General features: G+C 46.7%; 1 protein-coding gene across 1 annotated transcript in view; it reads right to left on the bottom strand.

The window, feature by feature from the left end:
• RNF212B (ring finger protein 212B) overlaps positions 1–25,315 on the bottom strand; it is a 277,775-nt gene that overhangs the window by 118,090 nt on the left and 134,370 nt on the right. Inside the window, exons 8-9 of the mRNA XM_040354528.1 lie at positions 20,053–20,110; positions 15,706–15,739 (exon numbers count right to left, since the gene is read on the bottom strand). Of these exons, the coding sequence (XP_040210462.1) occupies positions 15,706–15,739; positions 20,053–20,110 (92 nt within the window). The remainder of the gene's footprint in view (positions 1–15,705; positions 15,740–20,052; positions 20,111–25,315) is intronic.

Here is a 25,315-nt window from a genome sequence, read left to right on the forward strand (position 1 = left end):
TGAATCTGGCCCAGAGTGTCTTTTCTACCAGATAGATAGATAGATAGAGCAGGAAGGCTAGTCAGTATAGTTTAATCTACAGTTTGTAGAGAATATATTCACATCCCTAGGAGTTGTCAATATATTTATAAACTGTATAGCTCAGCTAGATCTGCTATTAGTATCTGTCAGGCAGGATATTGTTCTTCATGCAGCGCTCTAACGTGTTGTATTGCCTGCATTAGGGATTAGCTTAAACGTAGTACTCCGTGTTATTCAAGGTGTGCTACTTAATTGCACATACACGCATTACCTGTTACTGCACGTGTGCAATTTATTTGCACAGAAACGCAGTCGCTGTTAATGCAAGTGGGCTATTGAATTGCACAGAAACGCAGTTGCTCTTACTGCGTGTGTGCTGTTTAATAGCAACTAAACGCAGTTGGTGTCACTGTGTGTGTGGTGTTACATAGCACCTGAACGCAGTCGCTCTTACTGCGCGGGTGCTGTTTAATACCACCTAAACGCAGTTGGTGTCACTGCGTGTGTGCTGTTACATAGCACTTGAACGCAGTCGCTCTTACTGCGCGGGTGCTGTTTAATACCACCTGAACGCAGTTGGTGTGACTGCGACTATTTTGTTACATAGCACCTGAACGCAGTCGCTCTTACTGCGCGAGTGCAGTTTAATACCACCTGAACGCAGTTGGTGTGACTGCGTCTGTTTTGTTACACAGCACCTGAACACAGTCGCTCTTACTGCGCGTGTGAAGTTTACTAACACCTGAACGTAGTTGGTGTGACTGCGCCTGTTTTGTTACATAGCACCTAAACGCAGTCGCTCTTACTGCGTGTGTGCAGTTTACTAACACCTGAACGCAGTCGGTGTGACTGCGACTATTTTGTTACATAGCACCTGAACGCAGTCGCTCTTACTGCGTGTGTGCAGTTTACTAACACCTGAACGCAGTCGGTGTGACTGCGACTATTTTGTTACATAGAACCTGAACGCAGTCACTCTTACTGCGTGTGTGCAGTTTACTAACACCTGAACGCAGTCGGAGTGACTGCGAGTATTTTGTTACATAGCACCTGAACGCAGTCGCTCTTACTGCGTGTGTGCAGTTTACTAACACCTGAACGCAGTCGGTGTGACTGCAACTATTTTGTTACAAAGCACCTGAACGCAGTCCCTCTTACTGCGTGTGTGCAGTTTACTAACACCTGAACGCAGTCGGTGTGACTGCGACTATTTTGTTACATAGCACCTGAACGCAGTCCCTCTTACTGCGTGTGTGCAGTTTACTAACACCTGAACGCAGTCGGTGTGACTGCGACTATTTTGTTACATAGCACCTGAACGCAGTCGCTCTTACTGCGTGTGTGCAGTTTACTAACACCTGAACGCAGTCGGTGTGACTGCGCCTGTTTTGTTACATAGCACCTGAATGCAGTCGCTCTTACTGCTTGTGTGCAGTTTACTAACACCTGAACGCAGTAGTTGTGACTGCGTCTGTTTTGTTACATAGCACCTGAACGCATAAATATGGCTGGAAGTACAAAGAGAGGCAGAGAGTCACGAGGGCAAGCAGGCTCTGCATCTATAGGTAACGCTGGTGGTGGATGTGGTGCATCCTCTTCAGCACGTGGCCGTGGCCGCTCGTCCTTTTTGGGAGCTGGCCGTGTTGAGCCTCAACATGCAGAGAAATTAGTTGAGTGGATGACCAAGCCGTCCTCATCCTCCCTCACACAGACTGATCATAGTTTGTCTGGCAAAGCAGCTGCCAAGGCATCCTCTTCCCTCTGCACAATGGCATCACACAATCCTTCCCTAGTCCCACCGTGTCCCCCTGAGGACACGGTGGGACTAGGTTATGTTGGTTACATGCTACATGAAGATGCGCAGCGTTTTGAAGACTCCAATGGCGGAACACAGATAGAGGAAGGCATTGATGTGAGCCCAGGGAGAGGGGGTGGCCGAGAGGGACAACAATCTGGGAGTGATGTTCCCCCAGCTGGAGCATACTGCCAGGTTTTCGACAGTGATGATGAGGAGGGAGGGGATGATGAGGTCATTGACTCTACCTGGGTGCCTGATAGGAGAGAGGAGGAGGAAGAGGAGGAGGAGGAGGACGAGGCACAGGCACATCTCCAAAGAGGCAGGATGCCCTCCAGGGGTCAGCTTAAGGGCAGCACACCAACTGCATTACGTGGCGCTGCTGTGTCTCAATGGTACAGCAAAAGTTCTTTGGTGTGGGCCTTTTTTGAAACATGTCCATCAGATCGTACCTTTGCTGTTTGCAACATATGTCTCAAGCGTATCTCGCGTGGCCAAAACATCACCCGCTTGGGAACCACATGTTTGTCCAGACATATGTCGAGCTGCTATGCAGCTCGTTGGCAAGCATACCAGAAAGACCCACACCAAGGACCGAAGCGGACCTCCCCTTGCCCTTCTGTGACCTCCAACCCCACTAGACCCCCAGTCCTCTCTGAAGCCTGCACCGAAGGTGTAGAAATAGGTGTGTCACGACGTAGTAGTGGTGGTACATGCGGGCAATCTACTGATAATACCAGACAAATTTCCCTGCCCCAGCTGCTGCAGCGCCGAAAGAAGTACGCTCCCAGCCATCCACATGCCCAGCGGTTGAATGCTAGCTTAGCAAAATTGCTAGCACTTCAACTGCTACCTTTTCAGTTGGTAGATTCTGCCCCCTTCCGTGAGTTTGTGGAATGTGCAGTACCTCAGTGGCAAGTACCCAAACGCCACTTTTTCTCACGGAAGGCGATTCCGGCTCTCTACCGGCATGTGGAAGGCAATGTCCATGCCTCGCTGGACAGGGCGGTCAGTGGTAAGGTGCATCTTACCGCTGACTCATGGTCCAGCAGGCATGGACAGGGACATTACCTTTCTTTTACGGCCCATTGGGTGACTCTGCTGGCAGCTGGGAAGGACGCAGGGCAAGGTACAGTAGTTTTGGAGGTTGTTCCGCCACCACGCCTCCAAAACACTACTACTGCTTGTGACACACCTCTCTCCTCCACCCCCTCCTCTTCTTCTTCCTCTGTGGCCTCTTCCTGTGGTGATGTTTGCTCAGAACCAGCCGTGCGCCGTAGGCGTACGAGGGGCTACGCAGGAATGCAGGCCAAGAGATGCCATGCAGTGCTAGAGCTGGTGTGCTTGGGAGACAGGAGCCACACTGGGGAAGAGGTTCTTTCAGCTCTGCAGGGGCAGGCTCAGAGGTGGTTGACGCCACGCCAGCTGAAGCCTGGAATGGTGGTCAGCGATAATGGCACCAACCTCCTCTCTGCCCTGCGACAGGGAAAACTCACCCATGTGCCCTGTTTTGCGCATGTTCTCAATTTGGTGGTGCAGCGGTTCTTGGGCAGGTACCCGGGCTTACAGGAGGTCCTGAAGCAGGCCAGGAAAGTCTGTGTGCATTTCCGGAGGTCATATAATGCCACTGCTCGGCTGACAGACCTCCAGAGGGAATACAACCTGCCCAAGAACCGCCTAATCTGTGACATGCCCACCAGATGGAACTCTACGTTGGCCATGCTGCAGCGGCTGCACACGCAGCAGAGGGCCATCAATGAGTACCTGTGCCAATATGGCAGCAGAACTGACTCAGGGGAGCTTGGGTTTTTTCACCACGCCAGTGGGCCTTGATCAGGGATGCATGCACTGTCCTGTCACCATTTGAGGAGGCCACGAGGATGGTGAGCAGTGACAGTGCATGCATCAGTGAGACTGTCCCGCTTGTTGGAGCACACCCTACGTGGAATAATGGACAGGGCCCTTGAGGCAGAACAGAGGGAGGAAGAGGAGGACTTCCTTACCTCTCAAGGCCCCCTTTATCCAGACACTGTTCCTGCTTGCCCACCTAGAACACAGGAAGAGGAGGATGAGGAGGAGGAGGAGGATTGTATCAGCAGCATGGAGGTGGAGCCTAGCACTCAGCATCAACAGCAGCAGTCTTCAAGGGATCATTTACAGTCCCAAGGAACACGTGGACTTTTACGTGGCTGGGATGAGGTGGCTTTGGATCCTGTTGTCCTCAGTGACCCAGAGGACTGTGCCCCGAATGCCTCTGCAAACCTACGCTGCATGGCCTCCCTGATCCTGCAAAGCCTGCGTAAGGATCCTCGTGTACGTGCTATCAAGAAGAGGGATCATTACTGGCTGGCAACTCTCCTTGATCCACGTTACAAGAGTAAGGTAGCGGACCTCATGTTGCCATCGCAGAGGGAGCAGAAGATGAAACTTCTGCGGGAGGCCTTGCAGAAGGGTCTGTGCAATGCGTTCCCAGAACCAGGGGGATTACCAAAACCTGGCCCTGGACGTCTTGCTGAGGCTTCGGTGAGTCAGAGAAGGAGCGGTGGAGAAGGTGGCCTTCTGACCGATGCGTTCAAACAATTTTTTAGTCCGCAGCCCCAAGGTCTGACCGGTTCCAGCAACCATCGCCAGCGTCTGGTTTACATGGTCTGGGAATACCTAGCGGCAAGATCCGACTTGGACACCTTCCCCACCGAAAATCCTCTGGCTTACTGGGTCTTGAGGATGGATCACTGGCCAGAGCTTGCGCAGTACGCAATTGAGCTACTGGCTTGCCCTGCATCCAGTGTTCTTTCAGAACGCACATTCAGTGCTACTGGAGGCTTTGTGACCGATCACAGGGTGCGCCTCTCCACCGACTCTGTTGATTGACTGACCTTCATCAAAATGAATCAGGCTTGGATCAACACCAGCTACCAAGCACCTGATGCTGATGTTACTGAATAATAATTTTTTGTTGAAATGTCAGATCCCTTTGAGACTGCTGATGCTGAGTGACTGTCCTGTTATGCTGCTGATGGAATATCCTTCTCCTCCTCACTTTCCTTGCTGATAGCTAGTAAGAAATGTTGTTTTTCTGTGCTCCGCCACCAGTGCCTAAGGCCTAATTTTTCTGTTTAACAGGAGTACTTAATAACAATTTTTGATGTAATACTTTGCACGTGGCTTCTTGTTGCACTCCAATTAAAGATATTGGGAGGGGTTGCAGTGTTGTGTTGTGCCTAAGGCCTAATTTTTCTGCCCCTGTGTAACAGGGGCGTCTGATACCAATTTTTGATGCAATACTTTGCACGTGGCTCCTTGTTGCGCTCCAATTACAGATATCGGGAGGGGTTGCAGTGTTGTGTTGTGCCTAAGGACAAATTTTTGTGCCCCTGTGTAACAGGGGCGTCTAATAACAATTTTTGATGCAATACTTTGCACGTGGCCTAAGGCACAATTTTTGTGCCCCTGTGTAACAGGGGCGCCTAATACCAATTTTTGATGCAATACTTTGCACGTGGCTCCTTGTTGCACTCCAATTACAGATATTGGGAGGGGTTGCAGTGTTGTGTTGTGCCTAAGGCCTAATTTTTCTGCCCCTGTGTAACAGGGGCGCCTGATACCAATTTTTGATGCAATACTTTGCACGTGGCTCCTTGTTGCGCTCCAATTACAGATATTGGGAGGGGTTGCAGTGTTGTGCTGTGCCTACGGACACATTTTTGTGCCCCTGTGTAACAGGGGCGCCTAATACCAATTTTTGATGCAATACTTTGCACGTGGCTCCTTGTTGCGCTCCAATTACAGATATTGGGAGGGGTTGCAGTGTTGTGTTGTGCCTACGGACAAATTTCTGTGCCCCTGTGTAACAGGGGCGTCTGATACCAATTTTTGATGCAATACTTTGCACGTGGCTCCTTGTTGCGCTCCAATTACAGATATTGGGAGGGGTTGCAGTGTTGTGTTGTGCCTACGGACACATTTTTGTGCCCCTGTGTAACAGGGGCGCCTAATAACAATTTTTGATGCAATACTTTGCACGTGGCTCCTTGTTGCGCTCCAATTACAGATATTGGGAGGGGTTGCAGTGTTGTGTTGTGCCTACGGACACATTTTTGTGCCCCTGTGTAACAGGGGCGTCTAATAACAATTTTTGATGCAATACTTTGCACGTGGCCTAAGGCACAATTTCTGTGCCCCTGTATAACAGGGACGCCTAATACCAATTTTTGATGCAATACTTTGCACGTGGCTCCTTGTTGCGCTCCAATTACAGATATTGGGAGGGGTTGCAGTGTTGTGTTGTGCCTACGGACACATTTTTGTGCCCCTGTGTAACAGGGGCGCCTAATACCAATTTTTGATGCAATACTTTGCACGTGGCTCCTTGTTGCGCTCCAATTACAGATATTGGGAGGGGTTGCAGTGTTGTGTTGTGCCTACGGACAAATTTCTGTGCCATTGTGTAACAGGGGCATCTGATACCAATTTTTGATGCAATACTTTGCACGTGGCTCCTTGTTGCGCTCCAATTACAGATATTGGGAGGGGTTGCAGTGTTGTGTTGTGCCTACGGACACATTTTTGTGCCCCTGTGTAACAGGGGCGCCTAATACCAATTTTTGATGCAATACTTTGCACGTGGCTCCTTGTTGCGCTCCAATTACAGATATTGGGAGGGGTTGCAGTGTTGTGTTGTGCCTACGGACAAATTTCTGTGCCCCTGTGTAACAGGGGCGTCTGATACCAATTTTTGATGCAATACTTTGCACGTGGCTCCTTGTTGCGCTCCAATTACAGATATTGGGAGGGGTTGCAGTGTTGTGTTGTGCCTACGGACACATTTTTGTGCCCCTGTGTAACAGGGGCGCCTAATAACAATTTTTGATGCAATACTTTGCACGTGGCTCCTTGTTGCGCTCCAATTACAGATATTGGGAGGGGTTGCAGTGTTGTGTTGTGCCTACAGACAAATTTTTGTGCCCCTGTGTAACAGGGGCGTCTAATAACAATTTTTGATGCAATACTTTGCACGTGGCCTAAGGCACAATTTTTGTGCCCCTGTGTAACAGGGGCGCCTAATACCAATTTTTGATGCAATACTTTGCACGTGGCTCCTTGTTGCGCTCCAATTACAGATATTGGGAGGGGTTGCAGTGTTGTGTTGTGCCTACGGACACATTTTTGTGCCCCTGTGTAACAGGGGCGTCTAATAACAATTTTTGATGCAATACTTTGCACGTGGCCTAAGGCACAATTTTTGTGCCCCTGTATAACAGGGGCGCCTAATACCAATTTTTGATGCAATACTTTGCACGTGGCTCCTTGTTGCGCTCCAATTACAGATATTGGGAGGGGTTGCAGTGTTGTGTTGTGCCTACGGACACATTTTTGTGCCCCTGTGTAACAGGCGCGCCTAATACCAATTTTTGATGCAATACTTTGCACGTGGCTCCTTGTTGCGCTCCAATTACAGATATTGGGAGGGGTTGCAGTGTTGTGTTGTGCCTACGGACAAATTTCTGTGCCATTGTGTAACAGGGGCGTCTGATACCAATTTTTGATGCAATACTTTGCACGTGGCTCCTTGTTGCGCTCCAATTACAGATATTGGGAGGGGTTGCAGTGTTGTGTTGTGCCTACGGACACATTTTTGTGCCCCTGTGTAACAGGGGCGCCTAATAACAATTTTTGATGCAATACTTTGCACGTGGCTCTTTGTTGCGCTCCAATTACCGTATGTTTGAGGGGTGCCCTTTTTTCTACAATTTTGCTTTCACAAAAAAATAATGCCCCCCCCCCACCACCCCTAAAATAATCGAGATATTGTTGCCACACAGCACGTGCGCAAGCAGTATTAAATTACTTTGTTCTTATAATAATTTCATGTTGTGCAGGGACATTTCTGAACATGTGCCACTACTATGGACACACAGCAGGTGTGATATTTGAAGGAATTTTTCTTTTTTTTTTTTTTCACTTTAACCATCATTAAAATCGCTGCTCCGGAAAAACGGCCGTTTAAAAAAAAAAAAAATTTCCATTGATACATGTTCCCTGGGGCAAGACCCGGGTTCTGAACGACGTTTTCCAACATTAAATTGAATATTGGTCTTTAAAATGAGCGTTTTTGAATTCGAACGTTCGAGTCCCATAGACTTCAATGGGGTTCTAAATGTTCGCGCGAACCCACGGTCTGTTCGAACGTTCTGGTGCGAACCGAACCCGGGTATGTTCGGCTCATCCCTACTAATAACAATGATTTCCTCAATCAGGCTAAGGTGCTTACTGGAAGATTTATGCCGCGTACACACGATCATTTTTCGGCATGAAAGAAAACGTAGTTTTTTAGCATGTCCAAAAAACAAAGTTTTTCCAACTTCATCATTAAAAACGACGTTGCCCACACACCATCGTTTAAAAAAAATGATGAACAAAGCGCGGTGACGTACAACACGTACAACGGCATTCTAAAGGGGAAGTTCTATTCGCCTTTGGGCTGCTTTAGCGGATTCCTTGTTAGTAAAAGACGATTCGCGCTTTTTTGTCTGTTACAGCATGATGAATGTGCTTACTCCATTATGAACGGTAGTTTTACCAGAACGAGCGCTCCCATCTCATAACTTGCTTCTGAGCATGCGCGGGTTTAAAACGTCGTTTTAGCCCACACACGATAATTTTTTACTATCCGAAAAACAACATTTTTTAAAATGACGTTTAAAAAAAAGGCTATGCGTTGGAGACACTTACCAAAGTTTTGTCACAGGTGTCCTCAATGGATAGGCAATCCCTCTTGATTACCAAACCAAAGACAGAATACAAGGGAGAACTTGCTTTTGTGTCTGGTTTTCATAGACAATTTAGACAGGTTGAAACCATTTTTAAAAAACATTGGCCCATTTTGCTTAAGGATAAAGATCTTATATCCTCAATCCCATCTAAACCTAGATTTATTTATAGGAGAGCTCCGGGAATATCAAAAAATGTGCCTGACCCCCCAAAAAAAACATCTACTTTTCTGGATGGCTCTGGATTCCATTTCTGCACGAGGTGCAATGCGTGCAGAATTACTAGGAGATCAGGGGACTCAAAGAAAATCAGCCAGTTTTAATCCAAGGTTACACAGGAGACCTTCAAAATAAAACCATTTATCCAATGCGATTCGGACCATGTGACATATGTGTTGGAGTGTCCCTGTTCCATTCAGTACAGGGGTAGCAAACTCAAATTCATCGGGGGACGCATCAGCAGTATGGTTACCCTCAAAGGGCCGGGTGCGCTACGTATACAGTGCAGGGGTCAGGATTGCACTAAGTACACAGTGCATGGGTCAGGATTGCGCTACGTACACAGTGCATGGGTGCATCAGGAGATACATGGTGCATGGGTGCATGGGTGCATCAGGAGATACGCCGTCGTATCTCGTTTCTGAATCCGGGCCCTTAGAAATATAAGGAAACGTTTTCCTAATCACAGCGTCTCGAGGCATTTCAAACAGTACCATAATAGTGATCCCTCACTTTGCCATTTTTATGGAATTGATCGGATCTCTAAACATTGGAGGGGAACACATATGAAGAAAGAAATTTCTAAAAATGAAACCAGGTGGCTGTACAAACTTCAAACTATGCAGCCTCTTGGTATGAATATTGAGCTAGATCTCAATTGTTTCCTCTCCAATGAATGAGATTTAATATGCCAACTCCCCCTTTTTTCTGATACCACTTTCTTTCTCTCATTCATTAAGTATTTTTTATACTGTTGTTTTTTTCTACTCCGTTTTCAATATTATATATATTTCTCATCTATAAATATATTTGCTATTAACATCCTATTATATGGAATTTGTTTTCCATACTGTGGGATGGGAGTTTTTTCTCATCCATGGATGTGCTAGTCCATATATTGGGCGCTTATGGCCGTGTAGGCTAATGCCGCGTACACACCATCACTTTATGTGATGAAAAAAAATGACGTTTTTAAAAACGTCACTTTAATTGACTGTGTGTGGGGGAAAACGTCGTTTTATGTCTTGTAAAAAACGACCAAAAAAAATTGAAGCATGCTTCAATTTTATGTGTCGTTTTTCAAAAGTGCACTTTTTACTTCACAGAAATTGACCGTGTGTAGCAAAAAACTTTGTTTTCTAAGACGTTTTTTCATCCACGCATGCCCAGAAGCTACTTATGAAGCGAGCTTCAATGGAAAAACGTGGTGGAACGTAACCTCACTTTGCAAGAACATTGTGAGAAAAACGATGGTGTGTAGGCAACTTCGTCTTTGAAAATTGAAGTTTCAAAAACGTCATTTTTTACTTCACAGAAAGTGTCGTTTTTTTTCATCACATAAAGTGATGGTATGTACGGGGCATTAGGGTTTAGAGTAAATGGGCAGTCTCCCTCCGCGAGAAGGGGATTATTGTCGTCATTTTTTTACTTATTGAGATTTCCCAATCTTTTTATTAATAATGTTAATTCTATGTTTTATATTTATATTTTTTATGCATGTGCGCTCTATCATGTTTTTTCTTTAATCTAACATGTATAAGTATGCCAAGTGTCTTTAAGAGATCGGTTGTTTTAATGTTATGCATTGGCAATGCCGATTTCCGGGACTGCGGCTGCGTATGCAAATTTTTCCCATTCATTTCCTATTTAAATCGTGACCCCCAGTGACCAGGTACGCTTCCTGAGGACATTATTACAAAACGTACGTCGAGGCGGTACCTGGTCACGCTACATACGTCATTTCCGGCCCTGCTGTTTGTTGGTTCCTGTGAGGTGGGAGGCGGTGGAAGCACGGCAGATCCCCAGACTACCGATTAGAGCCAGCAGCCCCAGTGCTGGGATAGGCACTTTTAAATGTGAGTAGCCATTTGGCTAAGTTTTATCTTTGCTCATTTTTAAATAAACGAAATTACGCTATGGATGTTTCCATTGTTATTTCATATCCGGCCAAGACCTTTAAGGAGGAAGTCGCCTAATATCTCCATTTCAGCCTATGTGAGCAGGCATTATCCTGCATAAGCTCTCATTGACTCTCTTTTTGACTAAAGGAGTCAATGTGCTCTGGTAAGCAGATTACTTATCCAGTCACTTTGGGTGTTTATTCAAGTTTGGTGAAGGATCACTCCTCTATCAGTATATCACAGCAAGCACGGAATGGACGTTTGGTGTTTTATGGACTTTGATTTATTATCATAATTTGTTTTTGTGCTTAAGATTGGGACTGAATATTATTTGCACTAATTGATATTTCACAATATTTTTTAATCATATGTTGTTTGATAATGTTTTTTTTGCACATTTGTTTATTTAATAAGGATTAGTGACTTCAGGAGTGCAGTCCTATGATTTTCATTGTTATTTTTATTAATTATTCGCTCCCCCTATCTTTTATCCATATCACTAGGAGCATCATGGGCCCCTGGGCAAAGTAATGCTATGGGGCCCATACAAGCTTGCCCCAATTTATGCACCTACTCTCAAGAATGAAAGTACAATATTTCCACTTTACAGCGTGTCACTTGCTACTGTTCCCTGCCTCAATATTCAGTGTGTCATTTGCCACCGGTACGTTGTCACCAGATTCAGCGTGTCAATTGCCACATGAATCCTGCCACCAGATTCAGCATGTCACTTGCCATTGTCACCTGTCACCAGATTCAGCGTGTCACTTACCACCTATCCTGTCACCAGATTTAGCGTGTCATTTGCCACCGGTTCCTTGTCACCAGATTCAGCGTGTCACTTGCCACATATATCCTGGCTCTCTCTCCCTCCCCTTCAGCTGGGAATGCTGGGGGCTGCAGTTTCCCTTTTAGGATTGCTGGGGCTTGCCAGTCCTCGGGACTATATGTCCCATGATCCTCCTTTGTGTTTCTTTTTTTTGGCCAATGGGAAGGAGAGGGCTCCGCTCCCGAGTACAGCAGCATGGGGAGGAGACGGGGGATAAAAGCCTACAGCTGCTCTCTCCAGAGACACAGCCGCTCTTCCCACTGCTGACAGGAGGAGGGGGATAGGCAAGAAATTAAGACCTCTTCTGACAGTGATGGCTTGAGGGGGAGGGGCAGCACAGTTTCTTATCTTCAGACCTGCTCGTCATCGGCACTTGAGCTTCGGCGCCCCCCTCTGCCTTAGCTCGCACAGTCAGTCACTCAGAGAGGCTCAGGAGAGGTGGTGACAGCCCAGCTTGCAGGCAGAACCAAAGATGCCACCACACGCTGGACTGCCTGTGCCTGCTCAACCCGACTCCCTTGTCCCACTGCTAGTGCCATTTGTCCGGCTCTGATGGACAGGGCCGGTGCTAGACTATTTTGCTCTCTAGGCAAAACCAGCTACTTGCGCCCCCTGCCCCTCCCCCAAAAAAAACAGTAGAAAATGTGTGGTGGTGGTGAGAGGCCAGTGTGACAGGTGATGGTGGTGGGGGGGCCAGTGTGACAGGTGGTGGTGGTGGGGGGCAGTGTGACAGGTGGTGGTGGTGGGGGGCAGTGTCACAGGTAGTGGTGGTGGGGGGCAGTGTGACAGGTGGTGGTGGTGGGGGGCAGTGTGACAGGTGGTGGTGAGAGGCCAGTGTGACAGGTGGTGGGGGGCAGTGTGACAGGTGGTGGTGGTGGTGGTGGTGGTGGTGGGGGGGGCAGTGTGACAGGTGGTGGGGGGCAGTGTGACAGGTGATGGTGGTGGGGGGCCAGTGTGACAGGTGATGGTGGTGGTGGGGGGGGGGCCAGTGTGACAGGTGCCAGAACTCCACTCACTGTGTTGGTCGTTAGTGCCAGCTTCTCAGGGCAAGAAGGAGAGAGCTGAGGCAGGCATGGAGTCGTGTGCTAGTTGTACTGCAGCCAATCGATAGCAGAGGTGGGCATTCCGTGTGGTGGCAGGCGTGGCCAATGGCTACCTGTGTGTTGCGCTGTCCCAGGGCTCAAGTGAGCACCGAGCAGAGGCAGGAGGATGGCGTACATCTGGTCACCTGTCAAGTGTTCCCGCTCCGGGGTGGGACAGCCACCCCGTTATTGGGAAGGGATTCCCACACTTATCTCACTCTTCCCTTTCAGAAAAGCAGTGACAGGCAGACTGGGGGGCGGAGCAGAGCGCCCACGAAGACGCCGCTCTCTGTGTGTGTAAGAGCGGAGCTGAGGCAGCCGGCCGGTCGTGGTAGTGTATTCTCACCGTGCACGCCCTCCGCATGCTGGACTACGGGGAACAAGGCACTGACAAGCTCCCGGTGGAAAGTAGAGAAACCAGCGGTCCTGGCTGCGCCCTAGGCGGCAGTGCGCCCGCCCTGTGCCCAGGGGTGCCCACTCAGTAAGACGGCCCTGATGCCTCGTACACACGATCGGTTTTCCCAGCGGTCAAAAGTCCGACGGGAAAACTGAGGGGAAAACCGAGAACATGCTCGGTTGCTTTTCCCCGTGTACACACGGCCAGTTTTCCCGACATGAAAACTGTCATGGCAGCTTTGGTCGGGAAAACCGTCCGTGTGTATGCTCCCTCGCAGTGTTTCCCATAGGAAAACTGCCGAGCATTTTTTTGCTCGCAGTTTTCCTGTCGGCAAAACTGCTATGAAGCATACACACGGCTGGTTTTCCCGACCAAATGCAAACATGGCATGTTCTTGGTTTTCCCGGCAGACTTTTGACCGCCGGGAAAACCGATGGTGTGTACGAGACATCACTATTTAACTACTAACTTTACTATTGGAGTAATAGAGAACACTGCAGTGTTTCCTGCCGAGAAAAGTAGTCGTCTGTATGCTTACCTGTCCCGGGTAAACCCGCGCATGCTCAATAAGAGTTTGACGCATGCGCGGGATCATACAAGTTTAGCGTGGGGTGTAGCAAGATGGCGGCGACGGCATCAAATGTGACGAGCGCCGGCTCATCGTAGTCGATGACGTCACCGCCTTCTTGCCATTCAAAAGAACAGCCGTCTTTATGCATGGCTTTGCAAGACAAGCTTGACAGAAATCCCGTCAGGAAAACCAACGTTTTTTTCCTGACGGATTCCCGGCTGTGTGTACAGGGCATAAGGGTTGTTTTAGGAAATTACATGTCATTATGTTATGTGTACATTGTAAATGTAAATGCTTAGTGGAGTACTTCTTTAAACCCCAACCTAACCCTGTTGAATTATTGTTACAGTCTGCATATACAGTAACACATAGGCCCGGATTCACATACATTGGCGCATATTTATGCCGGAGTAGCGTATATAATAAACGCTGACATCGCGCAGAGAGGCAAGCACCGAATTCTCAAAGCACTTGCCTCCCAAACTGCGCTCGGTTCCCTTGGCGTAAGCCGTCATAGGTGGAAGTGGGCGTGAGTCATGCTAATGAGGCATGACCCCATGCTAATGATGGGCCAAGCGCCATAGAAGTACTTAAAACGAACGGGGCATGCGTGGTCCCGTGGACACATCCCAGTGCGCATGCTTAGAATCACGTCTGCCTGTCCGTTTTTCAGGTGGATCCGAGCGGGCCATTCATTGACTCCTATGGGGAGACGAATGTCAGCAGAGATGTGTCCACTGACACCCATCTGCCATCCGATCCGCTAAAAACAGACATATGGCGACGCGTTCACCATCCGTCTTGGCGAATCGAATCGGATGAGCTCTGGTGAAAACGGACATGCTGTCCGTTTTCGTCCGATCTCTCCATAAATAAATAAATAAACTGACAGGGATTCTAATGCCCTGTACACACGATTGGTTCATCCGATGAAAACGGTCTGATGGATTTTTTCATCAGATATCCGATGAAGCTGACTTTCATCAGTCTTGCCTACACACCATCAGTTAAAAAAACAATCGTGTCAGAACGTGGTGACGTAAAACACAACGACGTGCTGGGAAAAATTAAGTTCAATGCTTCCGAGCATGCGTCGACTTGATTCTGAGCATGCGTTGATTTTTAACCGATGAATTTCCCCACAGACGATCGTTTCTTTCTATCAGTTTTTTAACCATCAGATAATTTTAAAACAGGTTCTAAGTTTTTTCACCTATGGGAAAAAACGATGGGGCCAACACACGCTCGTTTCGTCTGATGAAAACGGTCCATCAGACTGTTTTCATCAGACGAACCGATCGTGTGTATGCGGCATTACCCTTCCCTACTCTGTCCAAAATTAAAAAAAGTTTTGGCTATACATATACTTTCATGCAAATACCTGAGATTGTTAGAGTCGTTACCATAAAAATACACTGTATTTTAAAAATAATTCCATATGTGTTAAATTTTAAGCATTATTTTTGCATACTTTTTAACACATATACACAGATTTTTGTTTTTTATTGCATGTGCAATAAACTACATGCAAAATACATCACAACACTTAAAAAAACCTCTGATGCCGCGTACACACGACCGTTTTTCGGGTTGTAAAAAATGACATTTTTTTTAAATGTCATTAAAAACGATCGTGTGTGGGCTTCAGAGCATCTTTCACTATGTAAATTGTGCATTGTGTAAAAAGGCTGTTTGATCCTGTCTTCTCTGATCTGCCTCTTCTCCCACAGTCCTCAATCCATCTCCTGACAGTACAAAGCCTTGGGGACACTCTGCACATCAATTTGATGTGTATTGCTAGAGTTTTTTTGGGGGAGGGTGCATGTGATCTGCACTGTCCAGACACAGGGTCAGGGGTCATGCAGCCTCATAGGACAGTTAGAGTAAAATGAAAACTCCTGCAAGCTTTAACCAGACACTGATAGAAGTCACAAGACTGATACAGTATATACTGCTGATGAGAAAAGGTATTTAGCAGTTTATATTTACTAAAATAATTGCATCTCCATATTCTGTGTACTGTGAGAGACCAGATATAGTGAATGCAGGGTCCGGGGTTTAGTAACACTTTACATAACAAAGTAGTTTAGCTTGCAGTTTGTTTTTAAATAGTCACTTACCTATAGGACATGCTGTGACCAGACATAGGAGAACCTAAAAATTAAAAGGTGTCAAAAAAAGCTAATTGATTTCTGCTCTTTTTATTTGCTTATTGTCTTTATGTTGTGTCTATTATAATGTCTGTGTATTTGCAGCTATTTAGTGGTACAATGCCAAATAATTGGACTAAGGCCGGGTTCACACTAGTGCGACACGACACTCTTCCTACTTTGGATCCGACTGTGCCCTGCGACTTGAAGCCGACATATGTCCGACTTTCAATGAACGGGGGATCCGACTTGGATCCCTGCCAATGCCAGGCACTGTGTTTGGTATGAATCTTGAGGGGGAACTCCCACGCCAAATTTTAAACAAAAAACCATCATGGGTTCCCCCTACAAGAGCATACCAGGCCCTTGGGTCTGGTATGGATTTAAAGGGGAACCCCTACACTGAAAAAATGGCATGGGGGTCCCCAAAATCCATACCAGACCCTTATCCGAGCACGCAGCCTGGTCGGTCAAGAAAGGGGATGGGGACGAGCGAGCGCCTTGCGCCCCCCCCCCCACCCCAAAGCACCCTGTCCCCATGTTGATGAGGGCAAGGGCCTCTTCCCGACAGCCCTGGCCGTTGGTTGTTGGGGTCTGTGGGTGGGGGGCTTATCGAAATAATAAGGGGGCCCCCAGATCCCGGCCCCCCACCCTATGTGAATGAGTATGGGGTACATTGTACCCCTACCCATTCACCTGGAGGAAAAGTGGAGAAAAAGTGTCAAGAAAAAAAAACACACTACACAGGTTTTTAAAGTAATTTATTAGGCAGCTCCGGGGGGTCTTCTTCCGACTTCGGGGGTCCTCTTCCAACTCTCTAGTCTCTTCTCGTGCTCTCCGGTGCCTTCCCCGCGCTCTCCGGTGCTTTTTGCCTTCTGTCGGGCTCCTCCGCTATCTTCTTCCAGCTCTTTTACTAGCGGTGGGCTGGTCTTCCTCGTCGCCTTCTTCCCTCTTCTCTTGTCCTGTTGTTGACACAACGCTCTCTCTCGCTGTAATGCTGTGTGCACTGCGCGTAATGATTTATATAGGCATGGGGCTTGGTCTCTTCTGATGTCACAGTCCCATCATGCCCTAGGACTGTGACGTCATAAGAGGTGGGGTCACCGGGTGACATCTCCTGGTGACCACGCCTATATAAATCATTGCGCACCGCGCTCACGGCATTACAGCGGGAGAGAGCGTTGTGTCAATATCGGTACAAGAGAAGAGAGAAGAAGACGACGGGGAAGACCGGGCCACCACTAGTAAAAGAGCTGGAAGAAGATAGCGGAGGAGCCCGACAGAAGGCAGAAAGCACCGGAGAGCGCAGAGAGGGCATCAGAGAGCGAGAGAAGGGGCTGGAGAGTCGGAAGAGACCCCCAAAGTCTGAAAAAGACCCCCCGGAGCTGCCTAATAAATTACTTTAAAAACCTGTGTAGTGTGTTTTTTTTTCTTGACACTTTTCCTCCAGGTGAATGGGTAGGGGTACAATGTACCCCATACTCATTCACATAGGGTGGGGGCAGGGATCTGAGGCCCCCTTATTAAAGGGGGCTCCCAGATTCCGATAAGACCCCCGCCCGCAGACCCCAACAACCAACGGCCAGGGTTGTCGGGAAGAGGCCCTTGTCCTCATCAACATGGGGACAGGGTGCTTTGGGGTGGGGGGCCGCAGGGCTCCCCCCTGCCCCAAAGCACCCACCCCCCCCATGTTGAGGGCATGTGGCCTGGTACGGTTCAGGAGGGGGGGCGCTCGCTCGTTCCCACCCCCTTTCCTGACCGGCTGGGCTGCATGCTCGGATATGGGTTTGGTATGGATTTTGGGGGACCCCCATGCCGTTTTTTTCGGCGTAGGGGTTCCCCTTTAAATCCATACCAGACCCAAGGGCCTGGTATGCTCTTGGAGGGGGAACCCATGCCGGATTTTTATTTTAAATTTGGCGTGGGAGTTCCCCCTCAAGATCAACAGAACACAAGTCGCATGCCAAAGTCGGAGCATGCAAGACCGCGTTCTGACTTTGATCCAACTTTAATGATATTCAATGGGCTGAAGTAGGATCAAAGTCGGACTAAAGTAGTACAGGGAGCATTTTCAAAGTCGGTCCGACATGTGTCGGACCAGTTAGGACGGCTCCCATAGGGAAACATTGATTTTCACACGTCATGCGACATGAGCTCCCAAAGTCGGAGCATTTGACCAGTGTGAACCCGGCCTAAAACATGAAACTTAAAAGTACCTTTTTTACATGATTTTGAGAGTCATTGGAATCTGATCAATGTCCATCACTAGTAGCCAGCTAGCAGTAAATTACTATAGCAGTGTTCTGTTACAGCAGTGCTAAAGTAAGAGCTATCTTAGCTCTTGCTTGCTATGGCAAGGTTTCCACACTCACAGCAGGAAGTGAAGTGATGTAAAAACAATTCCACCAAATTACCATGGCAACATGCTACAAAAATACACTTCTGCATTAACCACTTCCAGACCGCCGCATGTATATGTACGTCGGCAGAATGGCGCGTACAGGCACATTGGCGTAACTGTACGTCCCTGCCTAGACGTGGGTCCGATCGGGACCCCCCCCCCCCCGCTACATGCGGCGGTCGGATTCCCGCGGGGAGCGATCCGGGACGACAGCGCGGCTATTTGTTTATAGCCGCCCCATCGCGATCGCTCCCCGGAGCTGAAGAACGGGGAGAGCCGTATGTAAACAAGGCTTCCCCGTGCTTCACTGTGGCAGCTGCATCGATCAAGTGATCCCTTTTATAGGGAGACCCGATCGATGACGTCAGTCCTACAGCCACACCCCCTACAGTTGTAAACACACACTAGGTGAACCCTAACTCCTACAGCGCCCCCTGTGGTTAACTCCCAAACGGCAACTGTCATTTTCACAATAAACAATGCAATTTAAATGCATTTTTTGCTGTGAAAATGACAATGGTCCCAAAAATGTGTCAAAATTGTCCGAAGTGTCCGCCATAATGTCGCAGCCACGAAAAAAATCACTGATCGCCGCCATTAGTAGTAAAAAAAAAAAACTATCCCCTATTTTGTAAACGCTATACATTTTGCGCTAACCAATCGATAAACGCTTATTGCGATTTTTTTTACCAAAAATAGGTAGAAGAATACGTATCGGCCTAAACTGAGGGAAAAAAAAATTTTATATATGTTTTTGGGGGATATTTATTATAGCAAAAAGTAAAAAATATTGCATTGTTTTCAAAATTGTCGCTCTATTTTTGTTTATAGCGCAAAAAATAAAAACCGCAGAGGTGATCAAATACCACCAAAAGAAAGCTCTATTTGTGGGGAAAAAAGGACGCCAATTTTGTTTGGGAGCCACGTCGCACGACCACGCAATTTTCTGTTAAAGCGACGCAGTGCCGAATTGTAAAAACCCCTTGGGTCATTTAGCAGCATATTGGTCCGGTCCTTAAGTGGTTAAAGGATATAGGGGTTGATTTACTAAAGGCAAATAGACTGTGCACTTTGCATACTGCAGTTGCCCTCTGCAAGTGCAGTTGCTCCAGAGCTTAGTAAGTGAGGTTAGGCTTCACTTTGCAAGGAATACCCAATCACATGCAAGGGAAAAAAAAAAAAACAGCATTTTTGCTTGCACATGATTGGATGATCGAAGTCTGCAGAGGTCCTGCTCATTTACTAAGCTCTGAAGCAACTGCTCTTGCATAGTGCACAGTCTTTTTTTCTTTAGTAAATCAACCCCATAGTGTTCATGTGGTTGGGGACCTAAAATAAAAGGGTTTGTTTACACTTCATGAATAAGAGATGCCGATTTGTTGGCCAACTCTGCCATTTTGTAAAATGTAGATAAACAGCACCACTGAAAGTGGTTGTAAACCCTTACAGACCACTTTAACCTACAGATAAGCCTAGATTAATGCTTACCTGTAGGTGCAACAAATATCTCCTAAACCTACACGGTTTAGAAGATATTTTCAAAAGAAAGTCACCGATGTCTACAGCGCATGCCCTGCAGACAATGGCGCGCAGGCGCACTGAGCGTGTCGTTACTAACGGCGATTATGGCGTTAGTGGCGGCACCCGCGCGCATGTGCGGGAGTGATGTCATCGCGGCTCCGGACAGTCATATGCGGAATTGACTCGTGCAGAGATGATGCCGATGGAGGAGGTGACCGAGCACCGCTGCGGGGGCTTTTGATCTCAGGTAAGTACTTCATAATGAGCTAGTATGCTATGCATACTAGCTCATTATGCCTTTGCCTTGCAGGGTGTTTTATTATTTTTTTTAAAAGAGGGCTTACTTCCTCTTGAAGCTTGGCTTTCAGTCTTCAAAAGACCCAATGCAATCTTACCCTGACTGGAACTCATTGGAGTGGTTCTGTCCTGTGTTCTACTTGCTGATGGTGGTTGCTACAGACATAAGACAGATACATAAGATAAAATATATCCTCAGTAACATATCAGAGTAATTAGCAGTAAACATATACAGATAATAGCATAGATCAAAATATTTGTTTCTTTTAATACCTCACACAGGTCAGTGGCGGTTACTAACACTAACAGCCATGATCGCTGAAAGGCTAGAGTTCCCTCATAGATATCAATGCATTGATAGGCTATAGTTACCCTATACTAATAATGCATTATAAGGCTTGTTAGAGTTCCCCCATAGTGATTAATGCTTGTATGAAAATGTATCCTTGAGCTTCTAGGAGAAGCCAGTAACCTTGGCAATATTATTATGTCCTAGTCAAAGAGCATAACATTAAATAAGCTGCAGTAGAAACCAAGATCAGTCAGGCGCCCGGAATACAGATTGTTAGATTTTACACACGATGTATAATTGTGACGAATATTACTTGTATAACCTAATAACTTAGATATGATTGGCTGGGACAAGGGCGTTCCCTTCTTGTATGATTTGATTATGAACAAGTACGCATTTAGAAAATAAAGCTAGTGTGGACATATCATGTGTGAGTGTGGATGTTTTTCACTACTAATGCATTGGGGAGCTTCCATACATCCAGATTGTCCTTAAAACCCGGGTCTAGTTGAACCAGCAACCTTACAATCGCCACCATTGCTAGTGAAGGGATTTCCTGTCCTCTACTGTTTCTGTTTGTAAATAACCTAGCTGCTTTTACCACAGAGTTAGTTATAGATAGGCACTTCAGCTTCCTGACCCTGCTAGCTGGGTCAGAAATCCTGATTGGAGGACTGTGATATCTTTACAAAAGGGAGATTCCAAGAACCAGAAACAGAATGGAGCCACTAGACTTAATGCACACAGGAGCTGCCGTATTTCACCCTGATCAGAAGCAGAGACTATTAGGCAAGTATTTCTGTGACAGTCGCATCTCTGTCTTATTGTTATAATCTCACATGCACAGTGCCAGATAGGTCTGCGCTACTGTATGTGTGTAGTGGTCTCCTTTCAGTATATTAGTAGGTGAACCTGTTTATTAGGGAATATAGGTAGTAACCATGGGAATACTACTCCTATACAACATGGAGTACAGTATGGTGCAGCAAAAGAACTGCGTTGATTACACTCTATGGCCCGGATTCTTAAAGCACTTACACCGACGTATCTTTATATACACCGCATAAGTGCACAGATGTGCCGTCGTATCTATGCGCCTGATTCTTAAGACAAGATAAGCCTGAAATTTGGCTCCATCCGACCAACGTAAGTTTTCTACGCCGTCGGAGCCTGGGCGCATATTTACGCTGGCCGCAAGGGGCGCTTCCATTGATTTACGCGTCGAATATGCAAATGACCGAGATACGCCGATTCATGAACGTACTTGCGCCCGTTGCAGTAGTATACGCCGTTTACGTAAGGCGTACGTCCGGCATAAAGTTATTCCACCTATAGGAGGTGCATCTCATGCAAAAGTATGGACGACAGAACAGCCGTCGTATTTTACGTCGTTTACGTAAGTCGTACGTGAATGGGGCTGGGCGTAGGTTACGTTCACGTCGTAGGCATTAAGCCGATGTATCTTAGGGAGTAAATTTGACGTGATTCTGAGCATTTGCACGCATGCGCCGTTCGGCCCATCATTTGCATGGGGTCAAGCTTGATTTAAATGGATCACACCCACTTCCTTCCTACTTTGAATTAGGCGGGCTTACGCCAGACAATTTACGTTATGCCGGCGCAACGTTGGGAGCGAGTGCTTTGTGAATACTGTTCTTGCCTCTCAATGTTACGTCGGCGTAGCGCATATGAGGTGCGCTACGCCAGCACAAATGTACGCCGCTCTACGTGAATCCGGGCCTATGTATTTGTTTTCATTATTATATTGTAAATTTTTACAAGCTTTTGGATTTATATTTAAATTTTATTTATTTGTATTTATTTTATTATTTTTTTCATTTATATATACTCTCCTATTATTTTATTTTTATGTGTTCAGATATCCAGCAATGTCAGAACGTGATGAGTATCAACACTTTTGTTTTTAGTAATGCTAGGTTGTAGTCACTCTTTGCCTGTATAATGAAAAGGGGACATCCTATGGTCCAAGTCAGGGATCTCCAAACTTTCTAAACAAAGGGCCGGATTACTGTCCTCCAGACTTTAAGGGGGCCGGACTGTGGCCATCAGGAGTACAAAATCTCCCATCATTGGTGTCATTGGACCCCATCATTGGTGTCATTGGGAGAAATTCTGCCCCATCACTAGGAGAAATTCTGCCCCATCACTGGGAGGAATTCTGCCCCATCATTGGGAGGAATTCTACCCCATCATTGGTGTCATTGGGAGGAATTCTGCCCTATCATTGGGAGGAATTCTGCCCCATCATTGGGAGGAATTCTGCCCCATCATTGGGAGGAATTCTGCCCCATCATTGGGAGGAATTCTGTCCCATCATTGGGAGGAATTCTGTCCCATCATTGGTGTCATTGGGAGGAATTCTGCCCTATCATTGGGAGGAATTCTGCCCCATCGTTGGAAAGAATTCTGCCCCATCATTGGGAGGAATTCTGCCCCATCATTGGGAGGAATTCTGCCCCATCATTGGTGTCATTGGGAGGAATTCTGCCCCATCACTGGGAGGAATTCTGCCCCATCACTGGGAGGAATTCTGCCCTATCATTGGGAGGAATTCTGCCACATCATTGGGAGGAATTCTGCCACATCATTGGGAGGAATTCTGCCACATCATTGGGAGGAATTCTGCCCCATCATTGGGAGGAATTCTGCCCCATCATTGGTGTCATTGGGAAGAATTCTGCCCTATCATTGGGAGGAATTCTGCCCCATCATTGGGAGGAATTCTGCCCCATCATTGGGAGGAATTCTGCCCCATCATTGTGAGAAATTCTGCCCCATCATTGGTGTCATTGGGAGGAATTCTGCCCTATCATTGGAAGGAATTCTGCCCCATCATTGGGAGGAATTCTGCCCCTTCATTGGGAGAAATTCTGCCCCATCATTGGTGTCATTGGGAGGAATTCTGCCCCATCATTGGTGCCAATGAATAAAAAAGCACCCCAAGGGCCGAATAAAATCAAGCAAAGGGCCACATCTGGCCCCCGGGCTGCAGTTTGGAGACCACTGGTCTAAGTGATGAGGTAGACGGAGAGTAAAAACACCACCAATCCCATCGCACAACCAAGCTATTTAATGTAATCTGCCTAGTGACCAAAATCGCTTTCTTCTGATGTCGTAAGACGAAAAGTACATTGAGGCGCAATCCGGTCACGTCACTTCCGGTTTATCGTACTGCGGCGGTGCAACGCACGCTAGCCCATGAGTCCAGGGCAGCCTACAATCCCTGCCAAAGTACTACACGCAAGTGTCCTCAGTGTCTGGAGAAGGCACTTTTAAATGTAAGCAGCCAATTGACATTTGTTATGCATGATATTTTTCAATAAATGGTTTTACACTATGGCACTTTCTCCATCTTATTTTTGATGGGTTACCTCGGTGGAGAGGAGATTGCAGTTTGAAAGATACCCTGGTTCATCTCCAGCTACCACAGAAGCAAGTTTAAAGAATCACAAACAAGAGTCCATTGCTACCTTCTTTTTAGTTAAAGAGGTCAAGGTCTTCTGGTGAGTAGGAAATTTAATCCCACACATCGGGTGCAATTGCCAAGTGTCTGTAAATGGTGATGGTGTTGAGCTTTGAAAATATCACAGAAGAACCTATGGACTTTAAATCGCTGTATTAATTTATGATTTGTACATTGTTGTATATGTTATTACTTTGCACAGAGCACTTTATTAAATCTATCAGGTTGCATATGGTTTAAAATTACCACTTGTTGATTGACAGTTGTTTAATTAACTCACTAGTGCCCTCTACCACTAACACCAATCACAAAGCTAGCATTATCTACACTTTGAAGGGAGAAGAATATATATATATATATATATATATATATATATATATATATATATATATATATATATATATATATATATATATATTTTTGGTTAACACAGCCCCTTCTGGTCTGTGATTCTAGCTAGTTTTATCTCAGGGCTCAATAACCAGCACAGGTACAGCCAGGTTAGGCTTCCGATTGCCACTTGGTAGTTAAAGTTCCGATTGCATGACAGATTAGAATCTACTAGGTACTAAGCAGTGTTGCCAACCTACCAGATTGAAATTTACCGAGGCGGCACCCAAAATTTACTGGCACAGCCAAGTTTTTACTGCCATTTCCAAAAGTTATAAAATTACAGTTTTAAGTGCAAATTTCAGTATTTAGGCTACAAACAAGTACAATATGTAATTAGCAATATGATTAAAATTGGACATTAAGGCAGAAAACATTTCTTATTTTATTTTCTGTATATGGCAAGAATTTAGAATGGGCAGCACACACACACATGAAATTGACTCTCACAGTGACACTGATGAGTGTGTGCAGCAGCACAGATCACTGACATGAAACATCCCCTTTTGAGTCACAGTGACAGTCTCTCTTTATGTCAAGTGGTCCCTTTAGTCCACTCCAGTCCAAACAGCACTGACAGTCCTGCTCCTAGCTTGCCTTGCTCCTGTCCCACAGACAAGGATCTGTCCGCTCAGCTCGGCTCCCTTGGTTGGAATTGGTTGTTCTGCGAACTGGTCGGTAAGTAGGCTTGGTTTTTCCCTGGGCATTCCCCAGGTTTTGTTGTTATCTGCTTTAGCCTTCCAATGCTACTTACTGCTATGGCCAGTTATAGATGGGGCGGTGGACACGTTTATGTTTCACCCGTGGTGCTTGTATTGGTCCAGCAGCACACCAACACCTTTGCAGCCATTGTGCTACATGCTGGGTGTTTGGTGTGCTCCTGCACCTTTAAGGAGGGGTGGCTCCCCTTCAGTCCACCTGCCCCTATCTATTCATTAGAATGCATGTGCCTCCATTGTGGGGACATTCATTGTTTAGTGTTAGGACCACAGATTACAGGGTGCCTTGGCGCGGCTCTGTGGCTCACGCATGAGTTTGCAAATGCATGCGGACAAAACCCCCTTTTTTAACGCATACTGTTAGACAGGTTAATTGGTTGTTTGCGAACTGGTCGGTAAGTAGGCTTGGTTTTTCCCTGGGCATTCCCCAGGTTTTGTTGTTATCTGCTCCCTTGCACCATGACATCACACAACAT

Source organism: Rana temporaria, chromosome 1 (assembly GCF_905171775.1).
Source record: "Rana temporaria chromosome 1, aRanTem1.1, whole genome shotgun sequence".
NCBI lineage: Eukaryota > Metazoa > Chordata > Amphibia > Anura > Ranidae > Rana > Rana temporaria.